Source organism: Periophthalmus magnuspinnatus, chromosome 23 (genome assembly GCF_009829125.3).
Source record: "Periophthalmus magnuspinnatus isolate fPerMag1 chromosome 23, fPerMag1.2.pri, whole genome shotgun sequence".
Classification (NCBI taxonomy): Eukaryota; Metazoa; Chordata; class Actinopteri; order Gobiiformes; family Gobiidae; genus Periophthalmus; species Periophthalmus magnuspinnatus.
In genome coordinates this window covers 18,317,726-18,337,056 of record NC_047148.1, presented here as the reverse complement: position 1 = coordinate 18,337,056, position 19,331 = coordinate 18,317,726, and the positions used below count along the sequence as shown (strand labels likewise).

Here is a 19,331-nt window from a genome sequence, read left to right as displayed (position 1 = left end):
CAAACACTATATATTTCATATAAACATTTGCTATATTTATTGTAAGATACAAATAATACACACCAACACCACTAAAAACCTGAGTGAGTCATATTTTTTTCTTTATATCAGACAAAATGTGGGGTGGGTGCAAAAACATGTCTTCTCCCTACAAAGGAAAAATACATTTAAACACCATGTTCTCTGTCCAGAGAAGTTTGTCATAAGATGTTACCTCATTTGGCGTGTTTTTGGTAGATTGCGATGTACTCTTTGACATCATCAGGAGAGCCCAAAACCACTGGGACTCTCTGGTGGATGGAGGTGGGCTCGATGTCCAGAACATTCATTGACCCTGTGGTGGCCATACCTCCTGCCTGCTCCATAATGTAGGCCATAGGGTTGCATTCATACAGCAGCCTCAGCTAAAGCCCAGAAAACTCAGTGAGTGCATGTATCATAAGATATGAATGGGACTGTAAGCCCTGCCCACCTTTCCTTTAGGACTTTTGACATTGGCAGGATATAAAAAGATCCCCCCATACACCAAGGTACGATGAACATCTGCAACCATAGAACCCACATAGCGTCCACCATAAGGAGCAGAGCCATCCTGAAATATTAATATTCAAATATATTATATATATATTTACACACAAAAAAAAACAATGTTATATAAAAAAAACAAGAATTACTGTAATGTTCTGAGTGTACCTCTGGGTATTTCTTCTTTTGTAGATACTCTGTTACATCTGGGAAAAAATGCTGTGCGTATCCTTCATTTAAACTGTAAATTTTCCCCTTTTTCTTAATCTTTACATCTCGATCTACTAGAATGAACTCACCGATGGCCTGAGCAGATGTACAAGGGGAGTTTTGTATCAGAAGACATTAATTACACTGTAATAATATTAGTTTTTAATAAATGCTTACAGGGTCAAGCATGAAGCAGTTGACTCCTTGTCCAGTAGATAGGACCATCATAGTGGCACTGCCATAAAGAGCATAACCAGCTGCAACTATGTTTCTCCCAGACTGAAGGGCATCTTTCTCACAAGGCTCGTCATCTGTGGTCTATAAAAAGGAGGTATACACCAAATAATATTTAAAATCCAATCATAAGTTGTTGTTTTTTGTTTGTTTTTTTAATCTTAAACACTCCTCAACAGTTAAGAGTCTACAATGATGTACAGCATATCGCATGAAAGAATAAAACTAAAGAATCAGTGAGTGATGAGTGAGAAATGTATTTCCATTAAACTATAAAGGTATTTTACCTTTTTGTAGACAGCAAAGATGGTCCCAATTGAGACAAGACAGTCAATGTTTGAAGAACCGTCCAAAGGATCAAAGCACACAATGTACTTTCCCTGTGATCAACAAACTGTTACATTTATATCATGAACTGAAATCAATGAGAAATGAACAAATCAGACATGCATGGATGATAGAATGACACAAACTCATACTCTCTTCTCTGGTTCCACAATAATGGCCTTCTCATCCTCCTCAGACACCAGCACACAGGAGGAGAAGGAGGACTTGATCATGTTGATGACCAAATCATTTGACAACACATCCAGCTTCTTTACTTGGTCTCCTGTCACGTTTGTGCTCCCCGCAATGCCATAGCTGTCAAATTAAACACAGAGGTAACAGATTATTATGTTATAATAAAAAGTGTGAGCTACTGTAGAGGACTATGGGCCTTGGACAGGGAACATTCTTGACCAAAATCAAATCACGGTATCTGGGCATCACTTTGTCATCATTCACCACTGTGTGATTCATGTGTCTAAAGAGCTACCACCCCAAATGCATAAGTTATATGTCTTCCTGACAGAGGAATACTCACAGGTTGGCGATCCCAGCCTTGCGGACAGCAGTGGAGATGGCTTTGACAGCTGTGCAGATGGAGTTGAGAAGGTTTGTGAGCTCGCCTGTGCCCTGGGCCTTCCTGCCCTCCTCCAGGACAAACCTAGTGAGGGTCAGCACATTAGTGTCGAAGGCTGCTTTGTCAGACATTCTGTCTGGTGGACTGGGACTGCCACTGGACCTGTGAAAAAGCTCTCCTATTGCTCAAAGAATCACAATGTGCACCTTGCACTGAGATAGAAGAGAGGGCAGGGGAGTGTATCTCTCCCAGCCAATCACACGGCCTGCTTATCATATTGGGGGAGGTTTAACCAGATGCTTAACAGAGGGTTAATGGTCAAAGTTCAAAGATAGTAAGTGTTTTAAAAAAAAACTAAACAAAAGGCCTTTTCTATTAAGATATCTATTTGCATCAGCACAACTGGTGGCAAAATAAACTAACAACGCTTGCAATAAACAATATGTAATTTTAATAATAAATCATTTTTAAATGTCTAAAAGTGGATTTTCAAAGCAATTGGTAGACATGGTCTATGAGTTTTAAGTTCCCATTTTTTCCTGGTTTGGTCATGGTTTGACTATGAGCCCAGTTTAGTCCTGACTTGGTTTCTCCCTGGCTGCTCTGATGCTTGTTTAGACCCTGGTCTAGTACCAGTTTAGTTGGTTTAGACCCCACTATATCGTTCCAGTTTTCACGTGTGAAGTCCAAATCAGTACAATCATTGTCCACTCAGTCTGTGTTTTACACAGAGGCCTTCAGTCCATCAATTGTGTCAATGGAACCAGAGGCTGGTGTTGAGTTATATCTTTTATCTCAACTATTATGTAATTCATTTGACTGTTCTCTGAGATGCAAAACTGATCAAACAAACTATGCATCAGGAGGTTGACCCTTGACCACATACCTTAAACTATCTGAGTGACTAGGCAATTTATTAAAAAACAAATAGGCCTAAATAACAAACTGAAATGCTAAGTTATATAGTTTTTAACCATAATTAATACTCAATCATTTAAAATATATATTTGTTTTTCGTCTTTCTGAAGTTGCAGCTCATCATTGTAACTCTTGGTGCACAATTCATTCTGTCCACACGATGGCGCTCTAACTCTTGTTGTATAAAGAACTACTGTGTTTCTGCAACTTACAGCTCAAAGTCAATGTTAATAAAATAAAGAAAATAAATAATAACTACTTGGCCAAATAAAACAATGGCCGGTTTACTCAGAGTGCCCACATTATTGCAGAGTGTATTAATAATGCATCGTGGTCCACCTGACTCCTGTGAGTTCATCCTGCTGTAGGACAGGCCTGTGAGAGCGCACCACTTTGCTGCTTAAAAAGTCAGGAAAGATTAGGCCTTTGGCAATTAAAATACAAGGCAACTACAACAACAACACGTTCCCCTTGAGCACAGCAGCACCAGTGAGTAGTACACGCTTTTCTGATGGCTACAAGTCAGTGTAAATGTGCGCAGTTAACCTGAGCCCTGGTTCACTAGCACAACATTATATCATGGTTTGAGTAGGCTGCAGTTAACTAATTTTTATTTTTATTTTTTAGGCAGTATATCTTAAGGACAGGCTAAATATGTATGTGTGTCTGTGTGTGTATATATTATTATTATTATTATTATTATTATTATTATTATTATTATTATTATTATTATTATTATTATTATTATTATTATTATTATCATTATTATTATTAATGTATGTCTTTATTTTATTTTGTATTTATTCATTTATTTTTATTTATACTATATTAGTTTCCATATTAACTTGTGCAGTACAGTAGCACATAGACATGGTGATCACATAAATTCTAAAAACAAAGTAGCCTTGGTGAAAATAGAACTTATTTTCTTGCTGATAGGCCAATATAACATAAGATGCTTACAGATGAAAAGACGATACCCAGTGCAACATCCAGCTTTTTCCTGTGAGCAAGGCTTTGTATAACCCCTGTAATATGTCCTGGGATTGCATTTCCTGGGTGTAAGCATTGTGAGATGTGCTGTCATTGAGGGCTGATGCACTGTTCAAGAAGACAAAAAGCACAACGCTGTAAGCAGACAAGTTAAGGATATATATTCGTATATTTTGCATTGTATTGTTTTACTGATTTTAGATTAAACTGGACTATTTTTATGCAGATCTACATGGCCAGAGGAAGATTCATGGTTAAAGACATGCCAGGTATTTTTTTTAATTTTATTTGCATTATTATTTGTTTGCAACTACTGACAAATATGTAAAAAGTTAATATGTTTTAAATTAAAACTTCATTGTTACATTATTTAGAGAAGTGTGTGTGTGTATTTACCTTGTTGTTTTTTTTAAATGTCTCTTATGCCACTGGTCTTGAGATTATGTCTGAGGTTGAGAAAGCCTGCCTAAAGTATGGTTATGCATTTTAAGGGCGAGCTAAAGGGTAATTATAGGCTAAAAAGGTCTCTGTAGTGAGACATATTATTTAGAGCGAAGTAGGTTGTGAATGTAGTGACTCTATGATTGGTAAGTCTGATGTCCCTCCCCTTGGATGGAACAGTCTCAGAGGATAAAAATGCCTTTAGGATGTTACAAATGTTAGACATAGCAAGACCAAGATCAACTCAATGAGGTAAAACTAACCCAATTTAAAACTTTACCCAATTTAAGTATTTAGGGAATATGCCTTATATTTGTCAAACGTATACAGTGTTTTCAAACTTGTTTTTTCTCCTAGGCGGCTGTTTCTGTAAAGACTTGGATATTGACTACATTTCTCAGTACAACTTTACATGCACCAGGTGTACAGATAATTTACCAGCTACCACCATTAAGCGACTAAGCTTCAAGAGGAGGCCCAGAGGAGCCTCAGATAACACAGAAGAATCTCCCAATGTTGCTTCACCCAGTCAGTGGCATTCGGCAGAATCTCTCCTGTCAAACAAAGATGCCACAAGAGAAGTGGCTACATCTCGTTCAACACGGGGGCGTCCTCCTCTTCCTCCTCCTCATACTTCTGCCACTGATAAAAAAACATCACGTAATAATACTGAAGTGCCCAATATTGAAGGAACACAGTGTATGGAGGAAAAAAACACTCTGGAAATGCAAGAAGTCATCAGCCCAGCTCCACCTCAGCCTCTTCCCCGACGAAGACTGGCAAGCTTTGGAGGACTAAGTTGCCCTGAATCCTCTTCTCTCTTTACTGGCCTAGGTGCTTATAGTCAATTTAAGGATGGGCACCAGCCAGGAGCAACGGGAAATCTCCCTGCTTATATAGGCTCTTCTGTGGGCAGCACTCAGTCTCTCAAAGTGAGCCCACAGAGCTCAGGGAGAAGCACCCCAGTAACAGGGCTGGGCTCTGTGCAGCTGCAGAATGTTCGTGAGCAGATGGTAGTGGCATTACAGAAGCTGAAGGAGCTGGAAGAACAGGTCAAAATCATCCCTGTTTTAGAGTTAAAGATTTCAGTTCTTCAAGAAGACAAGAGGCAACTTTTATATGAGCTCAAGAAACATAGAGATGAAGATACCAGCGCTGTTTGGAAAATGGCCTATAGTCAAGAAAGGTTTGACATTTCAACACAGTATTTTGATGACTCAGTGCATAAGGAGAACATTAAATTAACAGAGTGTAAGGAATCTGAAAAGGTACAGTCAGTGGAGCAACAACACAAGTCTGGTCTTTTTCATACACGGCAAAAAACAAGGTCTGTAGCAACTGGTACTGACAAAGAAAGGGATTTTGTATGTTGTGAGCATCATTGCCAAAGTAAAGGAAAACAGATGAGGTCCATCGCAATTGAAGTTACTGAAAACAGCCTCGGAATTAACTCAGAAAAAGATGACGAGATTTTAGCCCAACAAGAAATTATTTATTCTTTAAAAGAGAAAATTGGTTATTTAGAAACCGAGCTCAAAGAATCCACTCTTCAAATAGAAATGCACCGATTAAAATTAGAACTCCAAGCAGCAGAAGAAAGAAATAATAATAAGAAAATGGACAAAGCTTCCAGTGCTTCACCGTCTACAGTGAACACAAGTACAGAGGCCAGACCGTCCACGAAAAGCCAAGCAGTGGGGAATCATGTGACTGTTTGCGATGCTAGCACAGGGGAAGTGACAGAAGTGAAAAACGTTGGAATATCGTGCTGCAGGATGATGCTGCAAAGCGTACGTCCTGGACCAACCGTTCAGTGGGTGGTCAGAGAAATGGTGGCCACAGCAGATAAGAATACGGGAGTCCAGATTTTGACAACATCACAAGGAGTTGGGACGTGTATAAAGCTTTGTGATACAGGAACCAACACAGACAGTGGGGTGGCTGCAGTTAATGTGAATTTTTCTAGAGATCATTGCATCGACCAGGGCATCATGGCTTCCACCGAAACAGCTTCTCAGCATACTAACACGGTGCGCACTTTAGTATCCCGCTTTACAAACACAAAACAAGCGTTCAACACAGACTCCATCACTAACACTGTAATCAAAAGCCAGGACAAGCATACAAATACTCCTGCAACAATCACAAGGACAGTATCTGTGGGGAGCAGGGTCCAAGACATGCAGGCTCCTCTGCAGACTCGCACTATCGGTGTGGGTACCGCTCATTTGGTTGACGGTGATGCATTGCAGCCAAACTTAGCCGGCAAGGTAACACGAGATGCTAGTGTGGGATTTATAAATATTAATGAGAATTTTCTGATTGGAATAAAAACACGGAATATGGCGTCTGGACCGTCACATTTACCTGATCCTTTAAAAACAAGGAGCGTTGGTGTTGGAGAGGGAAAAATATGGGATTCCCCACCCAAAGAAAACAAAGAAGTTAAACCAAATCAACCTTTAAAAGATACTGAATTGAATTACTATATTGAGGAGATGCAGAGGTTTCTCACAGAGCACAAAGACTTGCTCAAAGAAGAGAGGACGTGCGTTCCAAACCAACATAAATCCAGCCAGAGGAATTCCAGCCCCACCCAGCTCTGCAAAATCACTCAAGAAAAGAATGACGGGGCTGCTTTGGATACATCAGGTGGACTTTCTATGCTGACAAAATATATAATGTTTTTGCAATCGTAAAATTATTTCAAAATGTGTTTTTTAGAGTCAACACGCAGAGAATCCCAAGAGATGTGTCCAGATGATGACACTTGCACCGGTGCTAAACCAAATGAGGTCAAAAGAATGATACAAATGTTGGAGCAGCAGACATCATCGACTCTGAAAGGTAAACATGGTGAACATACATTTTACATTGAAACCAGATTGTTGCAAGTTATTTGAACTGTAAATAGAGATTGAGGTTTGTTCTTCTTTGACCACTCCCAAAGGCCAGTTTAAACTCTGGGTGGGTTAAGAGGAAGTGGCTGACCGTTGGTTTGGCAGATTTTACGTTGGAGGGATGCACTTGCAAATGTTTTGAATGAAATTTGGTTTCGCAACCACAGAGCAGTTTGTGGTATCAGACCAAAACTGAATATAGCTTTACAGATGTTAGGTTCCCTTATACTATGTCTGTAATGGATGGATATAACTTTTTTGAGCCAAAACATACTCATGTTCATTTTAGCTTGCTCCTCTTTGCTTCCAGACAAGGCAACTAACCCATGGTCTGTATGTAAGAAGAAAAGCAGTGACCAAAGTTGCAGTACCTCCAGAAAGAACATGCGGCTGATGGGGGTGGCCACAGGGTAAGACTTGCAAATACAAACTGAACATGATTTTTGTATGCATGTAAATTCTGAAAATGCCTTCAGACTGGAGCCAGTTTCATCAAATATTACCAGTGACACAGGGACAGCTATGGAAAAAATACAGACAAACAAAGCTGCAATTATAAAGACCAATAATGAAGGATCAAAGGAAAAAAAATACAACAAACATTTCTCAAGCAAACGGCCCAAAGGATCAGCTAAACCATCTTTACAAGAAAGGTACAGAGATGCATTTTATTTAGGTACTACAGGATTCAAGAGTAAATGTTGTTGTTTTTTAATTTGGTGTAGGTTTAAATTAAGTGAAAAAATGCTTTCTGCTTGCCAAAACCTAAAGAGGCACCTATCTGATGGGACAGATAAAAGAACTAAGGATTTTGTAAGTTCAGTTTACTCTTTAACAATTTTTTTATAGGGTTAAAAAAGAGTTTGGAAAAATTGCTATTTACAGCAAAGCATCTTCTTACTGTCTATTATGAAATCTTAAATTGTAAATATATGTTTTTTGTCCCTGGTAGAAAGATGCTATTCAAACACTTAAACAAGAATGGTTTAACATATCCTGCCAGAAGTCCACTGCCCCTCATGCAGTGGACATTTACCTCTCTACCTTTCAAGATGTGTCACCAATGGTGCTGCAGTATGTGGTCAATATGGCCGACAGCAATGGAAACACAGCTCTGCACTACTGTGTGTCATACTCCAACTTTGGGGTTGTCAAGAAATTACTTAACACAGGTAAAAGAAGTACATTGAGTATTTATGGCGTACACAAGCTGCATGACCACTAGGGGGCAGGAAAGGTGGGACAATTCTTGGCAGAGACTACATGAAAAAATAGCAAGATGTGTTTTGTGTTGGAGTACTATGGCTAACACACAACCCGTTCCTGTTCCTACAGATGTATGTAATGTAAATCAGCAGAATAAAGCAGGTTACACTCCCATCATGTTGGCAGCTCTTGCATCTGTGACTTCTCCTGAGCACATGAGTGTGGTGAAGGAACTTTTCTCTAAAGGAGACGTGAACGCCAAGGCCAGTCAGGTATCTGTCACTCTGGAAGTCTTTTAGATGTATGTTTTTTTATGAATGACGTAAAATATGTCAGCGTGCCTTGTCTTTCCTCTTATCCCTGTGCAGGCCGGGCAAACAGCTCTGATGCTCGCAGTGAGCAATGGGAGTTTGGAAATGGTACAAGCTCTTCTGGAGCAGGGGGCAGAGGTCAACCTGCAGGACGATGAGGGCTCCACAGCATTGATGTGTGCCAGTGAACACGGCCATGAAGAAATACTGAAACTTCTGCTGCAGCAGCCCAACTGTGATGCTACCCTTACAGACAGTGTAAGGAATCTCTGGTACTATGAGTAAATAGTATTTTGGCAATTGGACACTAGCCCTCTCAAACGTTTAAATTACTTTTTTTTTATTAGTTACCTGCTTATTTTGTAATTATATTGACTTTAAAACGCCTGACAGAATCAAACTCCACATCTGCCCCACCAGGCTTTTTTATACCATTGTCACAATGAATTTTTTAATAATAATTAAAAATATTTAATATAATAATCTTTTTAGGATGAAAGCACAGCCTTGTCTATTGCATTGGAGGGAGGTCATAAAGAGATCGCGGTGCTTCTTTACGCACATGCTAATTTCTCCAAAGGAAACACTGGGGTATGCTGCATCTTTCATCTGCTTTTGACTTGTAAGAAATACTTTAACTCTAAATGTGCTCTTGTTTTAACAGACACCTGTTGGTCCCGGCCCACCTACATCCCCCGGCAGAAAGAAATGTATTTGAATAGAGAAAATGTACATGACACCTGAAGGTGTGTTCTGTTATTATACTTTTATTTTACTTCACTTCACTTTGGCACATTTTCTTTCTAGATCGCTGGTACACTTTGCAAAGCTATTTATACAAGATACATAATAATAATAAAAATTATAACAAAATAATAAAGAAATAATAATAATAATAATAATAATAATAATAATAATAATAATAATAATAATAATAATAATAATAATAACTTAGAAACCAATAAAAAAGGACACTTTGTGGTTAAAATACAAACACAATCATCAAATTTATAAGTTGTCTTCAAGATACTGCCCAGGGAATACTACAACACGTTTAGGTGTGTTCTGTGAAGGGGGATTTTCTTTCTTTTATAATGCTCTAGTACTTCTATCGTCTGACTATAACATGTAGGGTCTTGAGTTTTGAACATAAAAAGACAGTGTTACAGTGGCAGTCTGTGTAAATAGTATCATTTTGTTAAGTATGTGCTAGTGCAAAAATGTTATAAAGTTTTGATATGAGTGTAAGGCTTGAAAATGAATATAATGTCAAACCAATGAACTGAGTGCTCACCTGAGTGGCAAGTTTTGGAATCGTGCCAAAATGTAGACATTAGTTTCAGTGTGATTAAAAAAACCCAGTAAGTTTAAAATTGCAATGTGAGTTTCATCTGTGTTCATGCAGATACCAGTTTTCCATTAGTCACATGAATCAAGTTGGGTTAGAAATTTGTAGAACTCTAAACCTGATCTATGCATTGTTGTTTTTATATTTTAAACATCACATTTTGTTTTGTTTACTGGTTTAACATTGAGAAAATAACCTGTTTGAGAAATTGTCCTTGACTGACCATGTGGGCCTAATATGTATCATGAAAATACAGACGATAATGTGCATGTTTCAGCTGCTTTGTGTGTAGTGACTCAGTAGCTGTCAGTAAATGAATGACACAAAGGAGAACATACACTTGGGTTAAAGTGCAAAAAGAAAAGTTTAATGTGCTGCATCAAAAACAGCAGAACAGACCCTATAAGAGCTTCTCTTTCAGTGTTGGAACAGCCTATAACAATTAAATCAGTTCTTATTAAATTAATCCTCCTCTGGTCTGGAACTGAACAGTCAGAAGACGGCAGATGTAAAGAGCTACAGTGAATTCAGGTAAAGTGAAACATCAGGTAAAGCATTTGAGCATTTTTACATGTGAAAATGAAGTGTCCCATCACTTATGTTTTTAGATTGTTGCCCCAGACTCTGTCTGTACAAAACTATAGTTTTAATCGTCTGAGAGGATCACAATGTGGCTCAAAGTTAAATAAACAATGTTTACACACATGAAAATGACATGTCATATTGTGGTCTTGAATAGATCTACAAATCTAAATGAATGAGTGATACACATTTATTTATTGATTTATTTGCTTTTGCATTTGAACCAACAGGACACTGTGAACTTAAATGAATTTATTTTTCAAAAATATATTTTTTTGTCATTCAGTGGGACAGCATATTCAGAGAAAGACACAAAAAGAAATGAAACAACTAAACAACAAGTCCATGGAGCGAGGGTCATAGAAACATCCCACTGACTATTTGAGCTCAGAAACATGTGAGCTGCTCTTTACTCTACAAAAAACATTACTGCTGTTTAGTGAGAAAAATACTTTTGACTCGTTCAGTACTGAGACAGGTTCTTGGTCATCCAAGTGAAAATAACATTTTAAAACTTTAAAAAGTATTTTTACCTAAACTAGGTTGATTTAGAAGTTATTTAGACCCAATTCTAAATCATTTGGTCATATCAAGTCTTATGGGTCCCAGCAGCATGTAGCACCAGAGCATGAGTAAATGCCTCTGGTACATGCACCTCATGCAGTGGGATAAAGTGGGAAAGCCCTTTCTTTTTTTCATTTGTCCCACTTTACCTAACTTAGTGTCCCACTTTACCTGCACAGCCCATCGGCTCAGGGGACAAAGTTATTTGGGACATTTCGAGTGACCTAAAATATTTGGTTTATTAATGAAACAGACAAAAACACACAAGATATGCAAGTAGAATTAATTTGTAGAATTAATTTTGTATGTTTCCTGACGCTATTACCAAAAAGTGTCCCACTTGAATGCATCATATCTGACATGTTGTGAGTTAGTTTTTTCCTCCTCAGACTCATCTTTTAGTCTGATCTCAGACTAATACACTGGAAACCAAGCCTGATGCAGAGTAAGAATAGTCCCAATAACAATAGCCCTCACAAGTTTACAGTGTGGCTAAAGAGACTTGCCTTTGTCGCGGGTGGCGCAGGTTATGGGCCCTTCACAACCTTTAACCACAAACGCAAAGGTGATGAGCCGCGTGCGGAAAGGATCCTATTAGTATTTTCTCCAGCCCATTGATTTGTGTATGAAAACATAATCTCCCCCTTCTGGGCTGTGTGCTTCGGAGTGATCAGCTGATGAAGAGAGTAGCAGCTCGCCGCTATGCTGGTTTGCTAATTCTCTCCCCCGCCACTGCAGCTGATCGCGAGAGCCTGCCCGCGCGCACCACTCAGGTAAATATGCTCCATGACTTTCTCTTCACACCTCCACAGGATCCAGCTCCACGCCGTCGAGGAAAGAGGAAGAGGAGGATAAATGTGTGCGCGTGTGTCCGTGCGTGCGTTAGCATAGGGGGCGAGAGAGTCGGGAGAGAGACTGAGTAGGTGTGTGGCAGTAACAGATGAGAGGAGAATCTTTGCCAGATTAGTCACTGAGGGAAGAGCCAGGCTCGTTAGGAGACAGCGCGCGGGCATGGAGGCAGCGCGTGCAGCCCGCCACAGCACATGCACAGCGCAGCGGGCTGGCGTCAGCTGTGTGTGAGTGTGTGTGAGTGTCAAACACCGTCAAACATCCTGGAGGATTAGCCTCTATCCCTCCTGTGTTCTGCGGGAACGACTGCAGCAGCAGAGAAGCGGGGCTTTTAAAGCCAACATTTGAGTCGTGTGATAATGACGAGCACGTCTCTGTGCTGCCTGTCTAGTTGTGTTGTTATCTGGCTTGTTTTAGATGCATATGCTATTGAACCTTTTCCTTTCGCTCCAATATTCAGATCAGCCATTTTTGACATGTTAATTAGGCTATATAATCTGGTGTGTTGTGTAGGCCTATTAACAACAGCGCTATGTCTGAGCTTTGCGTGCATCTTTTATTCTCCATCAGCATTGTGTGTGCAGCAGCCTCATACATCTGACTCTGTGCAGGCTATTCTCTTTATTCTGCGTGACCAGTTGTTTTTCTGCAGCTGGAGCTGCCCCTGCTACAGACTCATGTTTAGCTCTTATCCTTGTCAGACTCATGTTTAGCTTTTATCCTTGTTGTGCTTCGGAGAAATACAAGGATTTATGTAAATACAAAAGGGATATTTCAAATCATATTGCCAGTAAAGCTACACATTATGTTTGCTGTTTTAAAGACACGGGCAGCTGTTTAAATATAGGGTGGGCAATATAGAAAAAAATAACATATATTTAATTTATTTTCCTTATAAGACGTGGATGTATTATGCAAAATTTGAAAAAGTAAATATCCCTCATATTCCCAAGATCTCATTTGTTTATTTAAATGAGCCATTTGTGCACCCAATTATCGACACTGCTCTGCAGATCTCATATCATTGCAATATTAACATTTTATTTTTACCCCTCCACCTCTAAATCATTTTACATGGCAGTCATGCATTCCCGCTGAAGCTGAAATGGAGAAAACATTATGCCTTTTACTTGCTAATAAGGTCAACACATGTTGCTCTGTTATTGCAGCATCAAAAAGCAGCGAACGGTTCCCTGCAGGAGATGGAGGAGGACATCAGTCTAAAGAAACGCAAAAGTGATCAACCTGAAACAAAAGAGCAAGAAGTCCAGACCACACCAGAGCTGGGTGAAAAAGTCAAAAGGAAGCGAGGACGTCCACCGGTGGAGAAACTGCCCCCAAATCCACCTGAGCTCACCCGACTCCTCAATACACTGGTGGATATGGTCATCAACTACAAGGATGGGTGGGTTCGGATGTTATTATTGTGTCTCTAGAATAGAGCCAACATTTCCCTACACACTGTAATACTTCTTCTTTGTCTTTAATGAACATGTTCTAATGCAGAAGCAATTTTGTGTGGTAAGGTATTTCTCCAAGCAGAACTTGAGCTGTCACTGCTGTTTTCTTTGGCATCCCAAAGGCATAATTTACAAACTATTAAATCTTGTCAGGTATGGCCGACAGATAAGCAAAGGCTTTGTGCAGCTTCCCTCCAGGAAGGAGGTACCAGAGTACTATGAACTGATACGAAAACCTGTGGATTTCAGAAGGATCAGGGTAGGTGCCATTTTATGTATATATGTATATGTATGTATGTATGTATATATGTATATATGTATATATATTATACTGCAATAGTCTGCAATAATCTATAGTGTGTTCCAGCTGCTTTACAATAGTGCATTATTCATTCACTCCCTATACTCTGTGGTAAGTGACCCTGAGTTAGACTGAGAGGATCAAGATTGCCAATCTGCATCATCGACCCCCCAACCACCAGTCACAGTCACATACCACAGTAGGAGAAGAACTGCAAACCTTCAGGCTGGAAGAGGAATACAGCAGAGCCACTGCCACCCCATATTCATAATGTTTTCAGAGCAGTTCTTATTCTAAAGAATAAAACTATTGGAAATTGTGAAGTTAATACAGAAGCAATACTATATAAAATGAAGAATATACATATTTAGTAAAACAAATTGTCCTGTGTGATTGTGTTTTCTGTGCAAAATCATTTTTGTGTGCATCTTTTCCAGGAGAGAGTGCGTAACCACAAGTACAGATGTGTGGGTGATTTGGAAAAAGACATTCATCAACTGTGTCAAAATGCTCAGACTTACAACCTGGAGGGATCTCAGGTGAATCTCGTGTAACCTTGACTTGCTTCACTTGTCTCACATTTTCTTTGATTTGGTTTTGAACAGCTGGTTAACCTCTGCATTTCCTCATTGCAGATATATGAAGACTCAATCGTCATTAAGTCTGTGTTTGAGAGTGCCAGACAGAGAATTGTGACAGATGAAGAACAGAAAGACATCGTGAGCACCAGCCAAAGCAACAATAGTGGCCAGAAAGAAGACCACTTCGTCCCTGTAGCAGGTGAAAACCCCAACTCACATTCACACAAAAACAACAACTAAAAGCCTTCTAATTCTTTTTTCATACTAGTGAAACCATTATTAGATCCACTAAAGAAGGAGAAAAAGGAGGAGAAAAAACAAACAGCCCTGTCCCAGATGTTCCACAGTGATGTCAACAGTGAAGATACAGAGGTCACTACAAAAGATGAAGGCTGAAGCATAGTCCTGTCCTTTTTATACTTTTAGATACAGAATGCCTGTCCTTTTCTGTGTATTCTTATTTGGTTTCCCAAACATTTTTTTTCAAAAGGCTCTTTGAGGAGTAACTCACCAAGAAATGTTGGTTCCTTGTACAGTTGAACTAATGCAGAATACTTACAGAAGTAGACAGTAGGGGTCACTGTGTGGCCTCACAAACTTGTCTGACTGCATTTTTGCTTAAACTATTTAAAGGGGAACAGTAGATCTTACTTCTGATTGACATGTTCCTCCTTGTGTCTTTCAGACAAAATGATTTAAAATCGTCTGAATAGCTAATTAAATAAGGTATATTATCCATCTGTTACAGGTAATGTAATTACACTAATAAGGGAATAAAGAGGGACATTCTCTCTGTTTTGACTCAAAGCACATAGGCCTATTGTTCTGTCACATAATCTTACCACAGTAATATGTATTATGCATCCAACAGCAAAGGAAGCCTTTAAAATATTTTACTGTAGCCTGTTCCCAGTGCAAAACATTATTCTGATTAGATTTCCAGTGAGTTACTCTTTACAGGCCAAAATGGACCAGTGCTTTTTCCCAAACTTGGCTTTTTGCACATTGTGGATTTCCATTCATGTAGCTATTTGAATAACTTCACATTACATTTGTATGCCTTAGTCCCTGTGATAGCTTATGTCTTAACTGGTTTTACTGACTGTTTTCAGTATATATCTTTGATTGTATAAAATGACTTCATATGTTTGGAGCATGACAGCCTACAGTATAATACAGTCATATAAGTGGCTCCCACTCTCAAGAGAATGTCAGCAAGTACATGTGTACAAAGTACAAAGTGGAACACAACAAAACCTGTTGTGGTACTTTATATTTCCTGAAAATACATTTCTGGAGGAAAGGACTTAAAGTAGGCTACTTTCTACTTGTTTGCAGATAACATTTGTGTACATACTCAAGGGTCTTCACCTTGGAAATTTGTATCCCTAGTCCTACATACAGGCTATTCACATTGGCCAATGTACAGTTTGTGTCCTATGACGATGAAATGCTTTTCATTTACGCAAATGTTTGAAAATAAAATGACATCGGTATCAAAACGCACATTAAAAAACTGCTCTTTTGCGACCACTTATTTGGTGTTTGGTGTCTTTATATTTTCTTCCCAACAGATGGTGCTGTTTACTGTCTGTGTTTGAATGTTGAACTGTTCAAAGAAGCTCTTAACCCATAGCTAAAAAGACAAATGTGGAGTTGTTTGCATTTTTTATGTTAATGGCATTAAAATATTTGACAAATTCCTTATACATATGTAATGGCTGCTTTGTTACTTTCTTTCACGCTATCGGCCATGATCCAGGTTCATTCATTTGTTTAGACGTCACATTTGACAGAGACCATCTGGAGAGCATCACAGCCACATTCTGCCCACAGTCCCTCACATGTACGTCAGCTCATTGACTCACTAATTACACACTTTGAATGAATCAAACATTGACATTACATGCTTGTAATCTCTTTTTCTTTTTTTTTTTTTACGGTGCTGTTGATAAGAAAGTTTGTTTTATTGCTATTGAATTGTTTGTTTTATGGTCCAATATCTGACAAATGTTTGAGAAATGAAACAAAGCTCAGACTTGGTGATTTCCTCTCCCTCCTTTAGGGACAAAGTGATTATTGTGCCTTGTTGATGAAAGTCTCATATAAACTGACACTAATGGGATGGACACATAGGAGGTAATGCTAATGGCGTCTGGAGATTAGACATTCTACAAGGAGCTTTAATCTGCTGAGAGAAGGCCTCCATTTTCACATTTCCCCTGAGCACCCATTCATCAAACATCTGGTTAATCACAACAAAAAGGTGATCTGATTGTGTTTCACATTTTGTCTCCGTCCACTCTATAAACTCATAGGCTACAGAAAATATTATCAGTAATGAACAATTATTAGATGTAGTTTCACATCACTAAATGCCGCCTGTTGCCTGTCATCATTCATTTGTTTCAACATTAGGTCTATACCTTTCAGAGGCAGAGCAGCAGCTCAAGTCAGTTAAAGTGTAAGTCTAAAGAGTAAAAGGATATCTGTGTAATCCCCCAGTCGTCCAGGTTTGATCCATAGTAAAATCTGTCAACTGGACAAAATGTTGTAGGAGTTAAGACGTTTCGCTGCTCATTCAAGCCACTTCTTCAGTTCTGAGTTCTGAGTCAAAGGATACCACAGAAATATTGCCTTTTTTCATTTATCCACAATTTGAGACCTTTGACTTTATGGAGCAGCTCATCACCTGCACATATGTGTGACTTTCAGGCTGGTGGTCTGGGGCTTATGTTCATCGTTTACACATATATGCTGTTCATAACATTGTTTCAGTGCAGTGCACATGTATATTCATGTGAGAATGTGTGTAATGCCATGTTATGTAAGACCCCTAAAGCACACTGAGGAACCAAAACAGAGGAAGTGGTAAAAGCTTTTGTAAAGTGCACTTCACTGCACTGGTAATTGTAACTTTGATTATAATCTTGTTATTATGTATATACTGTATGTTATGTCCCAGGAAAATGCTTCATAAAAGTCATGTTCTAATGCAGTCGCACTGTGTGGCTAGTTCTGACAGGCATCTGGTGTATTAGCTCTGGTGACCAAAAAGGGGAGCAGCCAAATGATGAAGGAACAAAGAAGTACTCTATTCTACTCTGTCTTTTTTTCTTTTTTTTTTTTTCAATTCATTTTTGTAAATCACAACAACAGTTGTCTCGAAGGGCATTCATGTTTTGGTTGGGGAAACCGGAGTACCCAGAGGAAACCCATCCAGACATGGGGAGAAACATGAAAAACTCTACACAGAAAGGCCTGGGCGACCCGGGGATCGAACCAAACCTTCTTGCTGTGAGGCATGAGTGTTGCCACTCAGCCACCGTGCTGCCTACACACAAAAAGACAACAATGGATACTTTATACTTTTACTTCACTACAGTTTAGAGCATGTAGTACATCTGTACTTTCTCCCCTACTGGTGTCCAGAGTCCGGACTAAACATGAGGAACAGTCTCCCTGAAGATGTGACACAGGCCTCTACTTTGACCGTGTTTAAATCCAGTTGTGTTTATCTGTGCACATGACTGACACGTTTTTATTCTGCACTTTTCTCTTTTAATGTTTATTCTATGATGATTGTTTATGTTGTGTTGTGATTTTTATGTCTTTCTTATTCTGTAAAGCACTTTAAATCACTTTGTGTACAGATTGTGCTGTACAAATGAACTCGCGGTGTCTTACCTGCTAAAAAAGTCTCTATCTTGTTTGTCCTGTGAAACAGCTGAGACATGTTCATGGTGAGAGAGCAAACAAAGCTTTTTGGTTTAGAAAAATGAAGAAACTGATTCAGTTGTCCATAATTTGCACAATTCTTTATCAAGACAATTACACTTGACTCATTCTCAAAAGTGTGGCACAGAATTGTATTTAATATTAAAAATGAAGGTGATTTTGTTGAATGTTTTCAGAGTCTGGTTTAAAGACATTTGACCTTGTTTGTTTGTGAGACTGACACATTAGAGGTGGTCAGAAAATGTAAGAGCGAGAGATCTACAGATTGTAACAATATGGATATGACAGTGATAAGGAGGTCTTTAACTGTAGAGTTAAGCCTTTAAATCTGTAACAGTTGTTTTGTAACAGAAACATTTCCTGAGAAAATGAAACTGTCTAAAGTGTCCCAGTTTATAAAGATGGAGATAAGCAGCAAGGAAGTAACTGTAGACTAATTTCATGATTAGATACATTTTCAAAAACACTGGAAAAGTTGTTTGCTCAACAACTGTTAATTACACAAACTGAAACAGAGCTGATACAATTTTAAAATGATTTCTGGGAGTAATTATAGATCATCAGATGTGTTGGAAACCACATATACATCAGCATGAAAATATACAAACTGTTGATATACTAAAATAAATCTGTATTGAATAAGAAAGGTCTGCATATTTTATATATCACTTGTGCTTCCTTGTTGATCTTATTGCTCGCAAATTTAGGGAAATGTAGTAAAACAAACGTAGATCCTGCAATCAAACTACAGAAAAGGGCAATAAGAAGAATTAGTAAAGCAGGATTCTATGATCCTACTATTGAAGTATTTATAAAATTGAATATATTAAAATTTATGGACATAGTTAAGTTAAACATTTTGACACTTGTGTTTTGTGCAGTGAACAAGGAAATTCCCATAAGCCTCAGTTCTTCTTCAAATTAAGTAGTAGTTGCTATAATGTAAGAGGTTTGCTTTGGTTTGAATCTGGTAAAATAAGAATAATGTGAAGCAAAGATGTGTCTGTTTTAGGAATAAGACTTTGGAATGATCTCACTGATGAATTTAAGTTAATTAAAACTCTGTACTCTTCATACATATACATTGTTGTAGGTTTATATGAGTCAAGGCATCTGTGTGTCTAAGACATTGATTAAAGTAAATGTATTTTATGTTCCTGTCTCGTGCAGTTGTTATGTGTTGGGCTCACGTAAACACTCGGCTTCAGCTCAATCCTTTTTTGGTTAATGAAGAAAATGTTTTGTTTTGTCTTTGTTTTTAATTTA

General features: G+C 38.5%; 3 protein-coding genes across 3 annotated transcripts; 2 read left to right on the top strand and 1 right to left on the bottom strand.

The window, feature by feature from the left end:
* Positions 1-13: 13 nt before the first annotated feature.
* Positions 14-2,078, bottom strand: fbp1b (fructose-1,6-bisphosphatase 1b). Its single transcript, XM_033989733.2, has 8 exons — positions 1,835-2,078; positions 1,449-1,611; positions 1,257-1,349; positions 913-1,053; positions 694-831; positions 473-592; positions 215-404; positions 14-148 (listed from the first exon to the last, which is right to left on the bottom strand). Exons 1-7 carry the CDS (start codon positions 2,002-2,004, stop codon positions 216-218), a joined length of 1,014 nt encoding a protein of 337 aa, XP_033845624.1. The 5' UTR covers positions 2,005-2,078; the 3' UTR covers positions 14-148; position 215.
* A 1,938-nt stretch (positions 2,079-4,016) lies between these two features.
* LOC117392049 (KN motif and ankyrin repeat domain-containing protein 1-like) lies at positions 4,017-9,385 on the top strand. Its single transcript, XM_055231558.1, has 11 exons — positions 4,017-4,053; positions 4,583-6,877; positions 6,950-7,072; positions 7,436-7,535; positions 7,602-7,778; positions 7,851-7,938; positions 8,078-8,297; positions 8,461-8,603; positions 8,700-8,900; positions 9,135-9,233; positions 9,307-9,385. Exons 1-11 carry the CDS (start codon positions 4,017-4,019, stop codon positions 9,358-9,360), a joined length of 3,537 nt encoding a protein of 1,178 aa, XP_055087533.1. The 3' UTR covers positions 9,361-9,385.
* Positions 9,386-11,613: 2,228 nt separating this feature from the next.
* On the top strand, positions 11,614-16,035 carry LOC117391818 (probable global transcription activator SNF2L2). The gene is made up of 6 exons (XM_033989735.2): positions 11,614-11,909; positions 13,155-13,390; positions 13,599-13,704; positions 14,184-14,285; positions 14,382-14,526; positions 14,596-16,035. The coding sequence occupies exons 1-6, from the start codon at positions 11,814-11,816 to the stop codon at positions 14,721-14,723; spliced, it is 813 nt and encodes a 270-aa protein (XP_033845626.1). The 5' UTR covers positions 11,614-11,813; the 3' UTR covers positions 14,724-16,035.
* The last annotated feature ends 3,296 nt before the right edge of the window (positions 16,036-19,331 follow it).

Excerpts from the sequence above, each read along its gene's own strand:
- LOC117392049 (XM_055231558.1), top strand. The coding sequence starts at position 4,017 with ATGGCCAGAGGAAGATTCATGGTTAAAGACATGCCAG. Across the intron at positions 7,073-7,435 it reads GACATCATCGACTCTGAAAG|ACAAGGCAACTAACCCATGG; the intron begins GTAAACATGGTG and ends CTTTGCTTCCAG. Across the intron at positions 7,536-7,601 it reads CTGATGGGGGTGGCCACAGG|ACTGGAGCCAGTTTCATCAA; the intron begins GTAAGACTTGCA and ends AAATGCCTTCAG.
- LOC117391818 (XM_033989735.2), top strand. The coding sequence starts at position 11,814 with ATGAAGAGAGTAGCAGCTCGCCGCTATGCTGGTTTGCTAATTCTCTCC. Across the intron at positions 13,391-13,598 it reads GTCATCAACTACAAGGATGG|GTATGGCCGACAGATAAGCA; the intron begins GTGGGTTCGGAT and ends AAATCTTGTCAG. Across the intron at positions 14,286-14,381 it reads ACAACCTGGAGGGATCTCAG|ATATATGAAGACTCAATCGT; the intron begins GTGAATCTCGTG and ends TCCTCATTGCAG.
- fbp1b (XM_033989733.2), bottom strand. The coding sequence starts at position 2,004 with ATGTCTGACAAAGCAGCCTTCGACACTAATGTGCTGACCCTCACTAGG. Across the intron at positions 1,612-1,834 it reads AAGGCTGGGATCGCCAACCT|CTATGGCATTGCGGGGAGCA; the intron begins GTGAGTATTCCT and ends TTAATTTGACAG. Across the intron at positions 405-472 it reads TCAAAAGTCCTAAAGGAAAG|CTGAGGCTGCTGTATGAATG; the intron begins GTGGGCAGGGCT and ends TCTGGGCTTTAG.